This window comes from Pristis pectinata, chromosome 10, assembly GCF_009764475.1.
Source record: "Pristis pectinata isolate sPriPec2 chromosome 10, sPriPec2.1.pri, whole genome shotgun sequence".
Lineage (NCBI taxonomy): Eukaryota > Metazoa > Chordata > Chondrichthyes > Rhinopristiformes > Pristidae > Pristis > Pristis pectinata.
In genome coordinates this window covers 25854292-25869800 of record NC_067414.1, presented here as the reverse complement: position 1 = coordinate 25869800, position 15509 = coordinate 25854292, and the positions used below count along the sequence as shown (strand labels likewise).

The window sequence follows — 15509 nt, the reverse complement described above, 5'->3', positions numbered from 1 at the left end:
TTGTGCCCGTACAACTGTTTGATACAACCTTTATTTTATCTTAAAATTCTGCAGTCTTTCTCATGTTCCCACTGCAGCATTAAAATTAACCAGCTTTCCTGCACTTTCTGCATTATCCCCATTTCTTTTCTCCTTGTATTCAAGTTACTTTGCCTGAGCCTCATAGTGTTGAAGTGTTGTGGAATATACAACAATTTATATTAATTAGGAGTCTTTAATGTACAGAAATATCTCAAATTACTTTAAAGATGAATTTGGCAGTGAGGATGAATGTGCAGGGAGCAAACCTAAAGATTTCTATTGTCCGTGCCCTCTCCTGTTGATATCCATCAACCTCCTTCTTCCTGTGCTCCAATTAATTGTCTTGCTCTTGACTTCTAACATTTCCATTGCCTCACTTTTATATCTCAGTCTGCACTCTATGTTTTCCGACTGTGGATTCATGGAGATATACAGCATGGAAACAGACCCTTCAGCCCAACATGTCCCTGCCGACCAAGGTACCTATCTATGCCAGTTCCATTTGCCTGTGTCCATATCCCTCTAAACTTTTCCTATCCATGTACCTGTCCAAATATCTTTTAAACATTGTAATTGTACCTGCCTCAAACACCTCCTCTGTCAGCTTCTTCCATATTGGTATTGGTATTGGTTTATTATTGTCACTTGTACCAAGGTACAGTGAAAAATTTGTCTTGCATACAGATCGTACAGGTCAATTCATTACACAGTGCAGTTACATTGAGTTAGTACAGATAAAAACAATAACAGTACGGAGTAAAGTGTCACAGCTACAGAGAAAGTGCAGTGCAATAAGGTGCAAGGTCACAACAAGGTAGATCATGAGGTCAGAATCCATCTCATCGTATAAGGGAACCATTCAATGGTCTTATCACAGTGGGATAGAAGTTGTCATTAAGCCTGGTGGTATGTGCCCTCAGGCTCCTGCATCTATACCTACCATCCGCTGAGTGAAACCTTGCCCCTCAGATGCCCAGTGCTGGTCCCTGGACTGGTATCCAATCCTCTCACTTTTGGTAAGGTTCTACTCAAGAGATTATTAAACAAGAGGACTATATTGGGGGTAACATAGTTGCATGGATTGAGGATTGGTTAATGGATAATAAATAGAAAATGAAGCGGAAATAAGCAGGTCATTTTGGGGTTGAGGGGCTGTCAGGGGTGGTGTGCCACAGGGATGGGAGCCTGTTCACCATTGATATTGATGATTTGGATGAGGGGATAAAATCTAATATATCTGAGTTTTCTCAATACAAAGTTGGGTTGCAATGTGGGATGTGAGGAGGATGTAGAGAGGCTTCGGGGAGATATGGGGAGATTAGGTGAATAGAGTCATAAAATCCGGATGAAATTGTTTACTGCTGAATGCAGAATGTTCCACTCTGTTCACAATTCCTCAGCAAATGAAGCTGTCTGTGCCCACATTCAGGCATGGACTGTCAAGTGGCAGTAACATTCACACCTTGGAACTACCAGGCAATACCAGGCAACCACCTATCCTTGACATTCAACAACATTACCATTGCCAAACCTCCCACCATCGACATCCTGGGCATCATCACTAACCAGAAGCTCAACTCGACCAGCCACATAAATACTGTTACTGCAAGAGCAGATCAAATGCTGCGTATGAGGGCAGGCATGGTAGTGTAGTGGTTAGTGTAATGCTATTACAGCACCAGCGGCCCGGGTTCAATTCCGGCTGCAGAATTTGAACTAAGGAGTTTGTATGTTCTCCCCATGTCTGCGTGGGTCTCCTCCAGGTGCTCTGGTTTCCTCCCACATTCCGAAGATGTATAGGTTAGGAGCTGTGGGCATGCTATGTCGGCGCCGGAAGCGTGGCGACACTTGCAGACTGCCCCCAGAACATTCTACGCAAAGATGCATTTCACTGTGTGTTTCCATGTACGTGACTAATAAAGGTATCTTATCTTATCTTATCCTGCAGTGAGTGATGCCCTTTCTGACAACTCAAGGACTTTGGACCATCTACAAAACAGAAATTAGGAATGAGATGGAATTCTTTACACTTGCCTTGGTGAGTTTAATTCCAGCAGCATTCAGGAAGCTTGGCACCAGCCAGGAAAAAGTTCTTTTTTTCCTCATTTTCTACCTAAGAATCTTGCAGCTGAACGGCATGAACATTGAATTCTCCCACTTTAAGCAATCACCCCCACCCCACCATGCTTCTCTTCTTCCCTTTGCTAGCCTCTCTCTCTTGTTTTCCTTTCTCTCCTTACCTTTGACCCATCCCCTATTGAATCTGCTCTCCCCTTCTCCCCCGCACCCGCCCATTACTATCTCTTACCTGCATCTACCTATCACCACCCTGTGCCCACCCCGCCTCCCCTCCTATATAATGGGCTTCCCCTTTTCCTATCTTCAGTCCTAAAGAGGGGTCCTGACCCGAAATGTTGACTGCCTGCTTTTCTCCACAGATGCTGCCTGGCCTGCTGAGTTCCTCCAGCATCATCGTGTTTTTCATCTAGATTCCAGCATCTGCAGCCCTTTGCTTCTCTAGGAAAAAGTTCTTGACTGGCACCCCACCCACCACCCTGAGCCTTCATTTCCTCCACCACCAGTGCACCGTGACAGCAACACGGACAGCAAATGCACTGCCATTACTTGCCTAAGCCTTTCCCACACCAGCTCCCGAACCTTAACCCTACCACCAAGAAGGAAAAAGGCTTCAGGCGCTTAAGAACACCACCAGCATAGCAGGTTCCCACCCAAGTCACACAACATCATGACTTCGAAATATCACCTTTCTTCCACCGGCGTTGGTCCTAGAATTCCCTGTCCAACAACATTGATACCGCGGAAAACACTGTCACCAGAACAACCAGAGGAGTTCAAAAACGTGGATCATCACCACCTTTTGAAGGGAAATCGGGAATGGACAAAGTATTCCGGCGTTGCCAGCCCCGTACATGAATAGATTCACTATTTTGCAGCTGTCTGTAATTCTACCACAAAAATACTTTGCATTGCTAACTGCCTCCATACTTTTCAAGACCTCGAAAAATACATCCCTTCGTTTAATCTTTGCATCTTCCCTCCCCCCCACCCTTGCCCCGTATCCACATTGCTTATAAAATACTTTGAAATGTTTCTTCATACGAACCTTTGTAATCAGGTTACACTGTTATGAAAAAAATGTTACTCCTTGTATCGCAGCGTTACATTAAATCAATGGTGGCTGTGAATACTTCGGTGTAAAGAAAATGTGTCCATGGTGAAATAATTTGCAGTGAGTGCCAGTTGCCGCCTTAACTTTGCTTCTATGTAAATAGAGGACGGTTGCCCAACTTGTTCAAACGAAAAGCATAGCTAAATATTACAAGTTTTTAGTCAAAAGAGTAGCCCTGCGCGATAGTTTATTTTCCTTTCCACAAATGTTGATTGATGGACGTGTTTTCAGCATTTCTGCTCGTTTCCTATTTGCATAATATCTTGATTTTTTTTCAAAAAAGGATTCAAAATGTCCAACCAGGCAATTGCATCCTTTCCAGCGTTTTGATTGGATGTAAAAATATAATTGCTCGGAGTAGGCATTCTGTGTTTAACAGCCCAAGTAGACGAGGCGTGTATCCCCCGGCCCACCTCCCCCTCATATGATTTTATTTCGAATAAATTGCTGTAATTTCAGCAAAAAAAGTCAATACTGACAAGTTGGGGAACCAATCCCCAAACCGGAGTGAAAACTGTATCTCGGTGTCAGGCATCATCGATTGTCCCTTCACCAATAGAATCATTAGCTCAGGGTAAGTGGGCAGGACCAAATCAGCGTTCCACCACTCCAGCTCTGACTTCTGGACCTGATTTGCATCTGATCAGCATGACATTATCATCCGATTAGCAAGGTGTTTAGAAATTGATCTGCGCTGGTTGGGACTTGAAACTTGCAACAGTGGTTGCAACGTTAGCTGTGGTAGTGCACCCATTAACGCATCTCTGCCCAGTTTTGTAATCATGCCCCCTAAAAGGACGGTAAGTTTGATTACATGTCTATATTTATCTCGTAATTCAAAGCGTACTATGTTTTTGCAAAGTGTTTGTATAATTTGTGGCACATTTGTTTTGCATTTAGCAAGTGCACAATTTTAAACTATTGCTTTTTGAAGTTTCTAATGTACGAGAAACTTTTCATTTAAAAAAAAATCGGAAGTGTGGCGCAGTAATTAAATTGCAAACGATTTCGAATCGTCTGGCGTCCTTTTTCCCCTCCATGATGTTTGAAGCAAATGGATCTTCTTTCTTCACTTTAGGAAATGCTGAAGCTAATACCTTGCATGGTTCGAGGCGGATTTATTTTTTAATAATCTATCCAAATGAAACGACCAAAGGATTTCATGTGTCTGTATTTGACGCATGTTTGAAAAGGCGTTAATGTGCGGAGTCTTTTTTTTCCCTCCTCCTCTTCGAAAGCCAAAGCCATGTTTAAAACTAATCTCCGTCTTTGGGCTCTCAGCAGAGCCCGTATGTACCTGTCACTCAGCCCGGCGCGCGCTGCCGCCCTCCTGCCCGGCACGTACCTGCCCTCGCTCGGGCCCGCGGCTTCCGCGTCGCGGGCACGAGCATGAAAAGAGTTCACGTTTCGGGTCGACGCCCCGTGCAGCAGAACTGGAAGTGAAGAGATTTGAACAGGTCCTGAGAGGAGGAGGAGGGTTTGTGGTGCGGTGACGTAATGGGACAAGTGCGGGAAGAAGTCAATGTGAAATTTGTGAGCTCTGTCAAGTCCAGAAGCTTGTAATGGGCTGAGGTGAGAGCGCGGTTCCCTGAGCTGCTTCATCCGAACAGACTGAGGACCAGCTCGTCAGAGAGGAAGAATTAAAGGGGTAGGTGACTGAAAGATCTGAGGCTTGTGTGCAACCAAGCGCAGGTGGCCCATGGGAACAATTAATCCCTGTTTCACTTGCAAAATATTTGGGACACTGGATGGCTGGTGTTGTCTTTTATGGTTGCAGATGAAGGAGAGTGAGCTTGGGTGTTGGTAGAGGTGGAGGATTGAGCCTGAGCTTCCCAAAGGATGTTTTGGGAGAGTGAAGGGAGGGGGCAGCACTTGGTAAAATCAGAAATTGTGTGGGATGAGGCTGGTTGGGTGAAAGATCAGTACAAGAAAAAGAAAATCCTGTTTTCAAGGTGAGGGCAGAACAGCAGGAATTGGAATGAGCACCATCCTGGGCTCTGTCAATTATCATGGAGGGAAATCCTGACCTGACGAAAGACATCAACGTTGCCAGAACCTGTACAGCATAGAATCTATAAGATTGGAATAGAGTCCTCATAGAAAACTGGGTCGGAGGAGGTGTAATTAAAGTAATGTGGATCTGTAGTTGATACTGGTTGTTAACCTATCCCCTGAACTTGATTTGGAGATGATGTTGATGGATTGCATTGGAGGGGAGGAAAGTTTGAAATTGGCAGCGAAGGTGATTTGGTTTTCTGGATTGAGAAGCAGCAACAATAGACTGGAGGCGGGAAGAGGTAAGGAAGGGGACCAGAGCCCCAAAAAGTGGCAGGTGTAGCTTGGACCCACACAGATTCCTAGAGTTATGGAAGTGAACACAACCCAAGGAGTTGCTGTTCAAAATGAGAACAAGTTTAGCTAGCCAGGGGAGAACTAGTCAGGTTCTTGTTTCGAGGAAAAAAAAGTCACTTGGTGAAAGTCCATGATCTACTGAACTGAGGAGGCAAAAACCAATTGGGGAGGTGGGGGGAGAGACAGTTTCCTTAGTGCAAGGAGGTAACCATTTGAAGTGATCTTTTTGCTCTCCCTTCAAGTAATGTATTCACCATTTTTAGTGTTTTGGGCTTTGGTTAGAGGCCATTAATGATGGGGTGGAAGAGGGTGGGAAGGGGCTAATAAGTAATTGGAAAGAAGTGAGACGGTAATGAGTGATACTGAAGTATTTTTTTGTTAATTTTAAAAAAAAGTGGGAGTAGTAGAAATCTAACAGAAAATGCTGAAAATACTCAAGCCAGACAGCCTCAAGTGGACAGAAATTTAACAGCTCAAGTTGATCATTCATCAATGCGGTAGTAGACTGGTGGGGTAGGGAGGTGGTTTGTGGATGGAAATGTTAAAAGTAGGATCTAACAGGAAGGAGAATGATTATTAAGAATAAGTAACTTGTGGGGTTTTGTGTCTTCTATGTAGGAGTCCATGAAGCTGGAAGTGGGGAATGAGAACAGGTATTAACTTTGGGAGGTCTTATAGCGAAATGTTTACTCTAGCCAGTGGTCCAAAACTTTGGATTATCAACTTGAGGCAGCATTGGGTTTAGTGTTTCTCTTTCTGTAGGCAATTCTAGTCATTCTGTAATGTAATTTTATTGTAGATTTGGGAACTTAAATCTTACACATTTTGGAGCAAAACAGTAATTAGTTTTCTTGGGAAGGGAGAGGGAAGGAATCCCTTGAGACAAGGTAGAAATAAGCTGTCACTGGATGCTGTGCAGGAACTGACAGTACCAGTTATTGTTGGGGCAAGGGGCTTGTTTGATCTGGGAGGGGAGCTTCCAGTTGGTAAGTGAGAGGAGAGATTAAAATGCACAGTGGTTGGGCTGCCAGCAGCGTCTGGTGAATTTGTTGCACAATACCAATTTTTCTGGCCAGAAGTCCCCAGTTCAGCCCTAACCCCATAAGAGGAATATAGTGATAGAATTTATGGTGAATATAGAAAGCCAAGCCATGTGGTGACCAGTGTTACTTGTGTGGAACAAGACCGTGGCTGTGACCAAGTGGAGGGTTGACATGGTTTCCTTCATTATCATTGTTTTTGTTACAGCCTTATCAACTTGGGATGATTGCTTGACTGTGTCCCCAATTCTTGTGCCCAATTCTTGTGCTTGTGCTGTATGGCTGACAGTTTACTTGATCTCCCATGATGTCTGTGTTGGATGTGCCTGGGAGGGTCAAAGCTGGGGAGAAACTCAAGGGCTGAAGAGTCTGTCATGGCTTACACTGTGCAGTAACCCCATTTTATTCCTGAAATTCAGTGGCATTGACGCTGCCTTGATCACCAACAGTAGGGGCCTTCCAGTTACAAAAGGGCTGGGAGATAATGCAACCTTACTTAGCTGTTTGGAGAGGTCAGTAACACAGTGACATTGCTGGGTGAGTTAGGAGATTGATGGATGGTTGTAGCCTGGCAACTGTAGTCAAGCTGATAACATTGCATTAGGAAAGACTGCAAGAACTGGCAGTGACCAGTAATTTCCACTGGCATTTGGAACATCTGGTCCAAGGCAACATTGATAATACTGATAGCTTACTCTTGAAATAAATGGCAGCCAGTGACATGGCTAGTATTGTTGCTGCCTCACAGCTCCAGAGACTTGGGTTCAATCTTGACCTTGGTTGCTGTTTGTGTGGAGTTTGCACCTTTGCCTTGTGATTGTGTGGGTCACATCCCAAAAAATGTGCAGGTTGGTGGTTTAATTGGCCACTATAAATTTCCCCTGATGTGTAGATGAGTAGTAGAATTGGGGTGGGGGGGGGGGGGTGGAATCCTAGTGGGGAATGTGGGGAGAATAAAATGGGGTTACTGTACTGTAAAAGCACAGACTTGAGCTGGAAGGACCTGTTTCAATGCTGTATCTCTCTGGCTAATAATTGGCAACCCTAATGAATATGAATACAATGTATGTCACTGCCCAAGAAGGGAGGAGTGGGGAGTATGAATGTTGGAGGAGGTGGTGTCGGTCATTGGTAGGACATGACCATCAACTAGGGAAGGTCTTTCAGCCCAAAGGATAATGCTCATTTGGTTCAAGCTGAATTAAGGCAGCTCTGCATTATGGACCCATGTACCCATCTTTCCTCCATATTCTGTGCTCTTGCTCAAAAGCATCTAGCCTGGCTTCAGAGTTTCCGATGCTTACAGCCTCTAGGAGAGGAGAATTTCTGGATTTCCAATGCTGCTCTAGGTTGGAAAATGTACTGCCTGCTTTCATTCCTACGCGGCCAAGCTCTAATTTTAGAATCGTATGCCTTTGTTCTGGATTCCTTTTGCAGGCACAGAGGCAGACACACCCCTGTATTTAACATCAAATCCTTTTTATCATTGTAACCTCCATTTGGATCTCCCTTTTACACAGTGGGACTACAAACCAATTTTGTAGTCTCATCTCCATAATTTAACCCTTCAAGCCTTGGTGCAATTCTAATAGATCTGCACTCCCTACTTCTAAATAAGTTCAGTGTGGCTGCAGCATCTCTTCCACTTGTATTTTGATTCTCTTGAGGTAAAGATCAATGTTCCCTTTTGCTTTTCGATTTTTTTTATATCTGTGTTGGATTTTAGTGATTTGTGTGCCTTGACACCCAGATCATTTTGCTTTTCCACAGCTTCTTAACATTTGCCATTAAGAAAATATTCTGATATATTTGTCCTTGCAGGATCTAAAGTTGTTGATGGCAAACTTTGCTACCTATCACAGTTGTGCCTATCCCTTGCAACCTTGTCTGCACCCTTTTGTAGTTTGTCTTCAGGAGATGACCTGAGGATGAACATTTTAAAAAGAAACTATTGAAATGTTTGTTTTTGTATGCAAATCTGATTTTAACACAGTGCAGACTGTCAGTGGTGTTGTCACTGCATGGCAGCTGGACCCCCATTTAAATAATTCTCAACCTGAACCTCTTATTCCAAATGCTGCTCAAACGTTTTGGTAATCAAAACATTGATGTTGCTGAGGGCTTAGTGAAGGAAGGGGGAGTAGTGAGTATGGAACTGCGTTGAGCTTTTCCTTCCATTTTCCTGGCATTCCCATCAACTACTGCTGCATCTCCCTACCTCACCCCACCCCACCTCACCCCAGTTCCACTACTTGCCTGCACATTAGGAACAATTTACAGCGGCCAATTAACCTACCAACCTGCAAGTCTTTGGGATGTGGGAGAAAACCGGAACACCTGGAGGAAATCCATGCAGTCACAGGGAGAATGTGCAAACTCCACACGGACAGCACCGGAGGTTAGGATTGAACCTGGGTTGCTGTGCTGTGAGGCAGTAGGTCTGGATCTTGAGATGCCTAATCATCTTTATCAGGTGCATATTCCTTGTTTTTAAGTGGATCGGTAAAATGTTTATTTGCCCAGTATGTTTACTGCTCTGCTTGGGGTGTGATTTTTTTTTTGATGTTAAAGTGGCCAGCAACTTTAAAATCTAAATTTTACTCTTGCACAACTGGGCAGATTGCAAGTTAAAATTAACTACAATATTGTCTTTTCAGGCACCAAGTGAAGGTGAACAAAAACAGGATCCAAAAGCAGTTAAGCAGGTAAGTTTCTTGGTTTAGTTTTCAATTCAATGATTCTCTATTATCACAGCTGAATTGCAGTTACATGGTCAAGCAAAGAATGTTTAATAATAGCAATGCCTTGCCTTCCTAATCTTTTCAATGCACCATTTTTAAAAAAAAACTTTTGTCTTGCAGCTCAGAAGATCCGATAGATTGGGAAAAGTAAGTTGTTTGCAACCCAACTATGCTATAAAAATGAAATAAATTGGTTTGCTTGCTTTAATACTTGACCATCGCAAGTGTTTGGTGTTATTGGGAACTATTAGTCCAGTTAGCATTGAGGTTTCTTTTGTTAATAGCTCTTTGCTGGAATAGCCTTTTTGAATTTCATGGACCAGTTCATATCATTTCTCAACACAAATACATCAATGAATCAGCCAGTGGAACAATACATGATTTGGTATTTAAAAATAAAGATTAACTTTGAGAACATGCTGATAGAGGAACCTTGCCTAGCTCTAGCACGTCTCGGGACTTGTTCAAACAACTCCCTTGCTATCACAATGTACATCCCTTAGATTCTGGGAAAAGTTTACTCTTCCCTTCCTGGCCCATGTGTAACTAAATGAAACAAAAAGTTGCATTCTATCACCAATTGGTATGTTGAAGTTGTGTGTATATGGGAATTGTCCACACCCTCTACTTCTGATCAGCAACCTTTTTATTTTTAAAAAAAAATGTGTATTTTCATTGGCCTTTCTTTGACCTATCACCCACTTGCTTAGTCACTTCTGTCAGTTATTTTCTTTGCTACTTAGCACCTGATTGCCTTGTGCCTCAATGCTACAAGCACTAGTTGAGACTCCTGATCATACGTTAATCCACATCTTGGTAAAGCCCATCCATCTTGCCCTCCAGCTATAAATCTGTTGTTCCCTTCCTCTTTCTGTTATCCCAAACATGTACATGGAATGCATATGCAGCAAAAACCACGTTTTAATCTAACTAGTTTGCTCAAAGTGACATGCAGATCGGAATGTTTTTAATTGTATCCAAAAAAATTAGACCACCTACCTTTTTCATTAATTCCCTCCCAAATTGCAAAAGTGAAATAGAATCAGAATCTGGTTTATTATCACTGACATATGTTGTGAAATTTGTTGTTTTGTGACAGCAGTACAGTGCAAAATGGACATAAAAATTACTGTAAGTTACATAAGTAGTGCAAAAGAGGAATAATGAGGTAGTGTTCATGGACCATTCAGAAATCTGATGGTGGAGGGGAAGAAGCTGTTGCTGAAACATTGAGTGTGGGTCTTCAGGCTCCTGTACCTCCTCCCTGATGGAAGAATGTGAAGAGGGCATGTCCTGGCTGGTGAGAATCCTTGATGATGGATACTGCCTCCTTGAGGTACTGTCTCGTGAAGATGTGCTTGATGGTGGGGAGGGTTGTGCCTGTGATGGAGCTGCTGAGTCTACAACCCTCTGCAGCCTCTTCTGATCCTGCACAGTGGAGCCTCCATACCAGGCAGTGATGCAACCAGTCAGAATGCTCTCCACCTGTAGAAATTTGCAGGGTCTTTGGTGACGTACCAAATCTCCTCAAACTCCTAACAAAGTAGAGCCGCTGGTGTGCCTTCTTCATGATTGCATTTGTTGGGCCCAGGATAGATCCTCTGAGATGTTGGTATTGAATGTATACTTAGTATTATTTTAGTTGTGTATTAAATTTAAAGTATTTAACACTTCTGTCGTAGAATGCTGCTGCGGCTGCGGCGGCTGCTGCTGCAGCTCCCAAGGAAGACTCCAAGCCACAGAAACGTGCCAGGGTGAGAATTTATAATATTTGAATTTTGCAGTAACTTTGAAATGTAATGACTTCCTTAATCTTTATACAGAATTTTTTTTAAATAAAAGAAAATGTTATCCTGACTGATGCTTCTAGTAATACCTGGCAGCCCCTGATGGCTTGTTCATGCAGTTGTGTGGTGCAAGCTGACGCAAATATAGTGGAGTTTACTCTGCTGCGAAGGATGTTGCAGCTGAGTCTGATGAAGTGATTGCCTCAGATCTCCACATGCACGCTTTTAGAGTTATCAACTACTGATGGAAGAATGGAAAGCATTTAATGTATTTTTCTACAAATGGTTTCAGCAGCCTGACTGTCTCAGTTGTGATTAGCATGTCCAGCATGGACTGAGTATTTAAAGTTGACTTCCCTGGTGTGCATGTTCCTGTCCTAATGAGTGAAGCTTGGACAAGCAAACTGCAAATGCTGACTTTTAGTATTGTCTTGTCATTTAAATTCCTTTTGGAGGGCTATTTCCATATTATTGTTTCTCTTCAATTTGGAGAATACTGGAGAAGCAATTAAATCAGTGACAGAAAGGAAGGTGCACTGAGAACTCCTGTCTGCTTGGGTGGTTCTGATTTTTTTTCTTTCTTTATTAAAGTACTTGCAGAGCAGAATAAGTCTCAAAGTAAAGTCTTGATGCTTCAAACTCATTAACTTTTAATTCAACATGAATGTTAATTGCTCTCTGCAGACTTCAATTGCTTTATAATGTAAAAACTGATACAAAATCAATCTGCAGTGGTAGTTACTAAAGATTAAACATTTGTTTATTTTGACAAGCTAGTACTCAGATTGAAATTATGTCGAGTTCAAATCTGTCATTAGCAAGTTAAGTGAAGGCAAAGCATAGATGGGTGATGTAAAGTCAAATGATTCTTTGTGTCTTAAATTTCTCTTGCCCTTCCTATGTTTTACACTAGCCATAAAGGGAGTTCAGGCATTGATGTTGAGGTGCAGGAGCCTTTCATAGTGGGAGGATGTTGATTGTTTTAGAAACATGTACGTGAATTATGAGATCTTTCATTTGCACATAGAGCTTTGGAATGTGAAATAAGAGTGGTAAAATTAAATGCTTGCAAATCAATATTTGGTTCACTGTTAGAATCTTCATATCCATCTCTGACAACCTTTTGAAGCAGATGTTGATAAGAATGAAGCAGATGATTACATGAATGATAGAGAAATAGGGGGCTATGTGGGAGGGAAGGGTTAGATGGCTCTTTAGAGCAGGATAAAATGTTGGCACAACATCGTGGGCTGAGGGGCCTGTACTGTACTCTAATGGTCTATGTATGATGAGGTTCTATGGCAGAAATTCACCAAGATAATAATCACTACAAATCAGTGAGCTGTTTTTTATTTGAACAAGGTTCAGGGTGGATTTAATAAAAATGAGGATTCTTAATTTTTATTTGTAGTGAAAGGGGGGAAAAAATTTAAAGGGAAATTAGCAAATATCAGAAAATAGCCAGAGAAGTTTGAGGTAAAAGAACTGTGTGTGATGTAGATGTACACATTGTGAAGGAACATATGAATTGAAGCAGTCATAAGCCATTGATATAAAACTGCTGCAGGACTGTTGAAGCAACTAAAACTACATCTTGAGCAACAATGTGCTGGAGGAACTCGGCAGGTTGAGCAGCATCTGTGGGAGGGAAGAAATAGTTGACATTTTGGGTCAAAACCCTGCATCAGGAATGAGTGGAGAGGCGAGATGGCCAGTGTAGAGAGAAGGGGAGTGGCGAGAAAGGATTCTGAGGCAATTGATGGACCGAGGAGGGGTGTAAGATGACCAGCAGGTAGGGGAAGTTTTGCCGAATATAGAGGAGGCCACATTGGGAGCACCAAATTCTGCCTGGGTAGTTTACAACCCAGTGGCATGAATGTTTTCTGATTTTTTAAAAAAATTTATTTATATAAATAAATAACCCTCCCCCTTTTGTTTTCTTTCTTTTCTTCACCCTCCCCCCCCCCCCCCCCATGGTCTAGTCCTCCCATGTTTATGCCCTTTCTAGCATCTGCAGTGTCTTTTGTCTCATCTTGAGCTACTTGTACCGTGTAGATCTGCAATTTGTGGAAAACTTGACTCTAGTTTTGAAAATTATAAAGCTGTAGATGCTGGAAATCAGATAGGAGTTTTGAATTCAATATTCTCTACGAAGTGAAATTAAATGTTCAGTTTTTCTATGTATTACACTCCCTGGACCTTTTCCTCTGTAGAAGACTGCTCCAAAACCCAACAAACAGCCCAAAGAAAAGATAACTAAGGAAGAAGCTGCACCTGCTCAAAATGGTGAAACAAAATCTGATAAGGTAACACTTGCATCCCGTGCATTTAAAAAGAAAAAAATATATATATATTTATTAAAACAAGTGTAAGAATTTTGTATGTTCAGTTTTGTTTTTGCTCAACACTTGTTACAGATCCATGTTTCTCGATCCTCTGTTAGTGTGACATCAGCTAGAAGTATCCCACCCAGCTCACTGTCAGTGAAAGGACAGGTTGAGCATGTGGCAGTTAAGGGTATGATAGTAAAAATTCTGCAGTGTATATATAATTGTGTGCTGTGGTTGCTTGGTACTAAAACTAAAGAGATCCCTCGTGCTGTAGTTAAGATTTTGAGTGCAGTGTTCCTACCATTTTAAGAGGATCTTACTAGATGTGTACATTTGCAATCAATTGTAGTAATTGGTGTATTGAACTGAAAGCATTGTCCTGAAATTAGAAAGATAACCGACAAGCACTTCTTCTAGAAACATTCGAGTTTGATTCTTGTTCCAGAGATGGAACAAGTAATTTGGTTTTGTTTGGGTAATATATAAGTAGTAAATACGTATTTGGTTCAAATAAGCAATGGCTTGCTTACTATACATAGTGATGAATGAACAAATGACTCATAGCACTGTTTCTAGCATTTGAATGTGTTCCAGCCACACATTGCATATTTGAGATTAACAGTATAATTTCAGTGTACAACCAAATTAAGACCATTTCTAAATAGTATAAGAAAAATCTAGCCATGTTGAACATTGCATTCTTGTAAATTGCAATATATGAAGTTGGAACACCTTAAGATAACTAAACAAAAAGCAAATCTTAAACCTTGTATGCAATGATCACCCAGTTATTCCATAAAATAGCTGATTCAGTGAAATTTTATTCTTAATTGGCTTGTTATTTAATTATACAGTAATAGTATGCATCTTGTTCTGAGAGGTATCTTTTGTGATCTTAATTGGGTATCTTGGTTGTCTAAGACTTTTACTTCAAAGTATCTTTGTGGCATAAAAATAAGAGCATAAGTGTTTAAAATGCAAATTTTCAGCTCTGTGGAGTAGGGCAGAAGTAGTCTTCATTGCTGAGCTATTCTATTCCTGATCCTAGTGGATAATATAACTTGGCAGGTGAGAAATCACCTGAGTAATCCATGCCAGTTTGTGGTCTGCTATAAAGTAGTGTGCTATTTAGCACTGCAGATGCTGTGCTGAACTCCATGGAAATGGCTACAGGCAATCCCTGCATTTTGGGGGGGGGGGGGGGTGGGGTGGAGCAGAGGGGGGTAGATTCCTAGAAAACAGTATGTATTGCAAGTTTTCTGTAACGCAAAGCCACATCTGTCCATGCATCAAGAAATGAGATGTAAATCGACACGTTATTACACAAATTCGATGAGTGAATTTTATTCTGTCTCAAACTTCTGGGAATTTGGTAAGGGCATATGACTGTAATAGCGTCACCTGTATTTAAAAAGTTAATTAAGTGGATAAATTTACTTTCTTTTACGAGGTATGAATTTGCACTATGTTTAAAGTGAGTTGGTTTAGCTAACTATGAAATGCTAGTTTATAGTGAATCTGACTAGTTGAATTTATGATTGTGGCTAATCAAACTATTGCTATTTCTAGGAACAGAAAACTGAACCTGCAAATGATCAGAATGACTGAGAAACCTACCACCATCTTCAGTCAATTTTTGTGTACTTCCTTGTAGAATTGAAAATATTTTTTATCAAGTATTTTGTAAATACAATGATTTTTAGGATTAGTTGTAACTTTTTAGTGTATGTATGCTGATATAAATTGAGAAAATAAGGAAATTTGTAACTTACACTGCTAAAAAGCTACAATTTTATAATTAGAAACGTTTTTGATGTGTTTACTTGCTTTCTCCTGGAAAACTTTTGGATGGGTTGTTCAATGGGATTCAATTCTTTGAAATGGTTATTAGTGCTTCAAAGTGATTTTAAAAAGTGGAGTTGTAATCTTGGTTTCAATATTTGAATTTTTTTATATAAAGCAATAAATGAATGGTGACGTGTACTAAAATTTGATGTGATCACCTGCTTGTCCAATTTGCAATAAACCATTCTCCTGTTTACTACAGA

The 15509-nt window shown here is 41.3% G+C and overlaps 1 protein-coding gene and 1 long non-coding RNA gene across 2 annotated transcripts in view; one reads left to right on the top strand and one right to left on the bottom strand.

The window, feature by feature from the left end:
* The window catches only part of LOC127574930 (uncharacterized), a 21786-nt gene extending 16939 nt beyond the window's left edge, over nucleotides 1–4847 (bottom strand). Inside the window, exon 1 of the long non-coding RNA XR_007956977.1 lies at nucleotides 4557–4847. This is a non-coding gene — a long non-coding RNA (uncharacterized LOC127574930). The remainder of the gene's footprint in view (nucleotides 1–4556) is intronic.
* LOC127574929 (non-histone chromosomal protein HMG-14A-like) lies at nucleotides 3856–15509 on the top strand. The gene is made up of 6 exons (XM_052024449.1): nucleotides 3856–4011; nucleotides 9261–9308; nucleotides 9465–9491; nucleotides 11027–11098; nucleotides 13345–13437; nucleotides 15031–15509. The coding sequence occupies exons 1-6, from the start codon at nucleotides 3994–3996 to the stop codon at nucleotides 15067–15069; spliced, it is 297 nt and encodes a 98-aa protein (XP_051880409.1). The 5' UTR covers nucleotides 3856–3993; the 3' UTR covers nucleotides 15070–15509.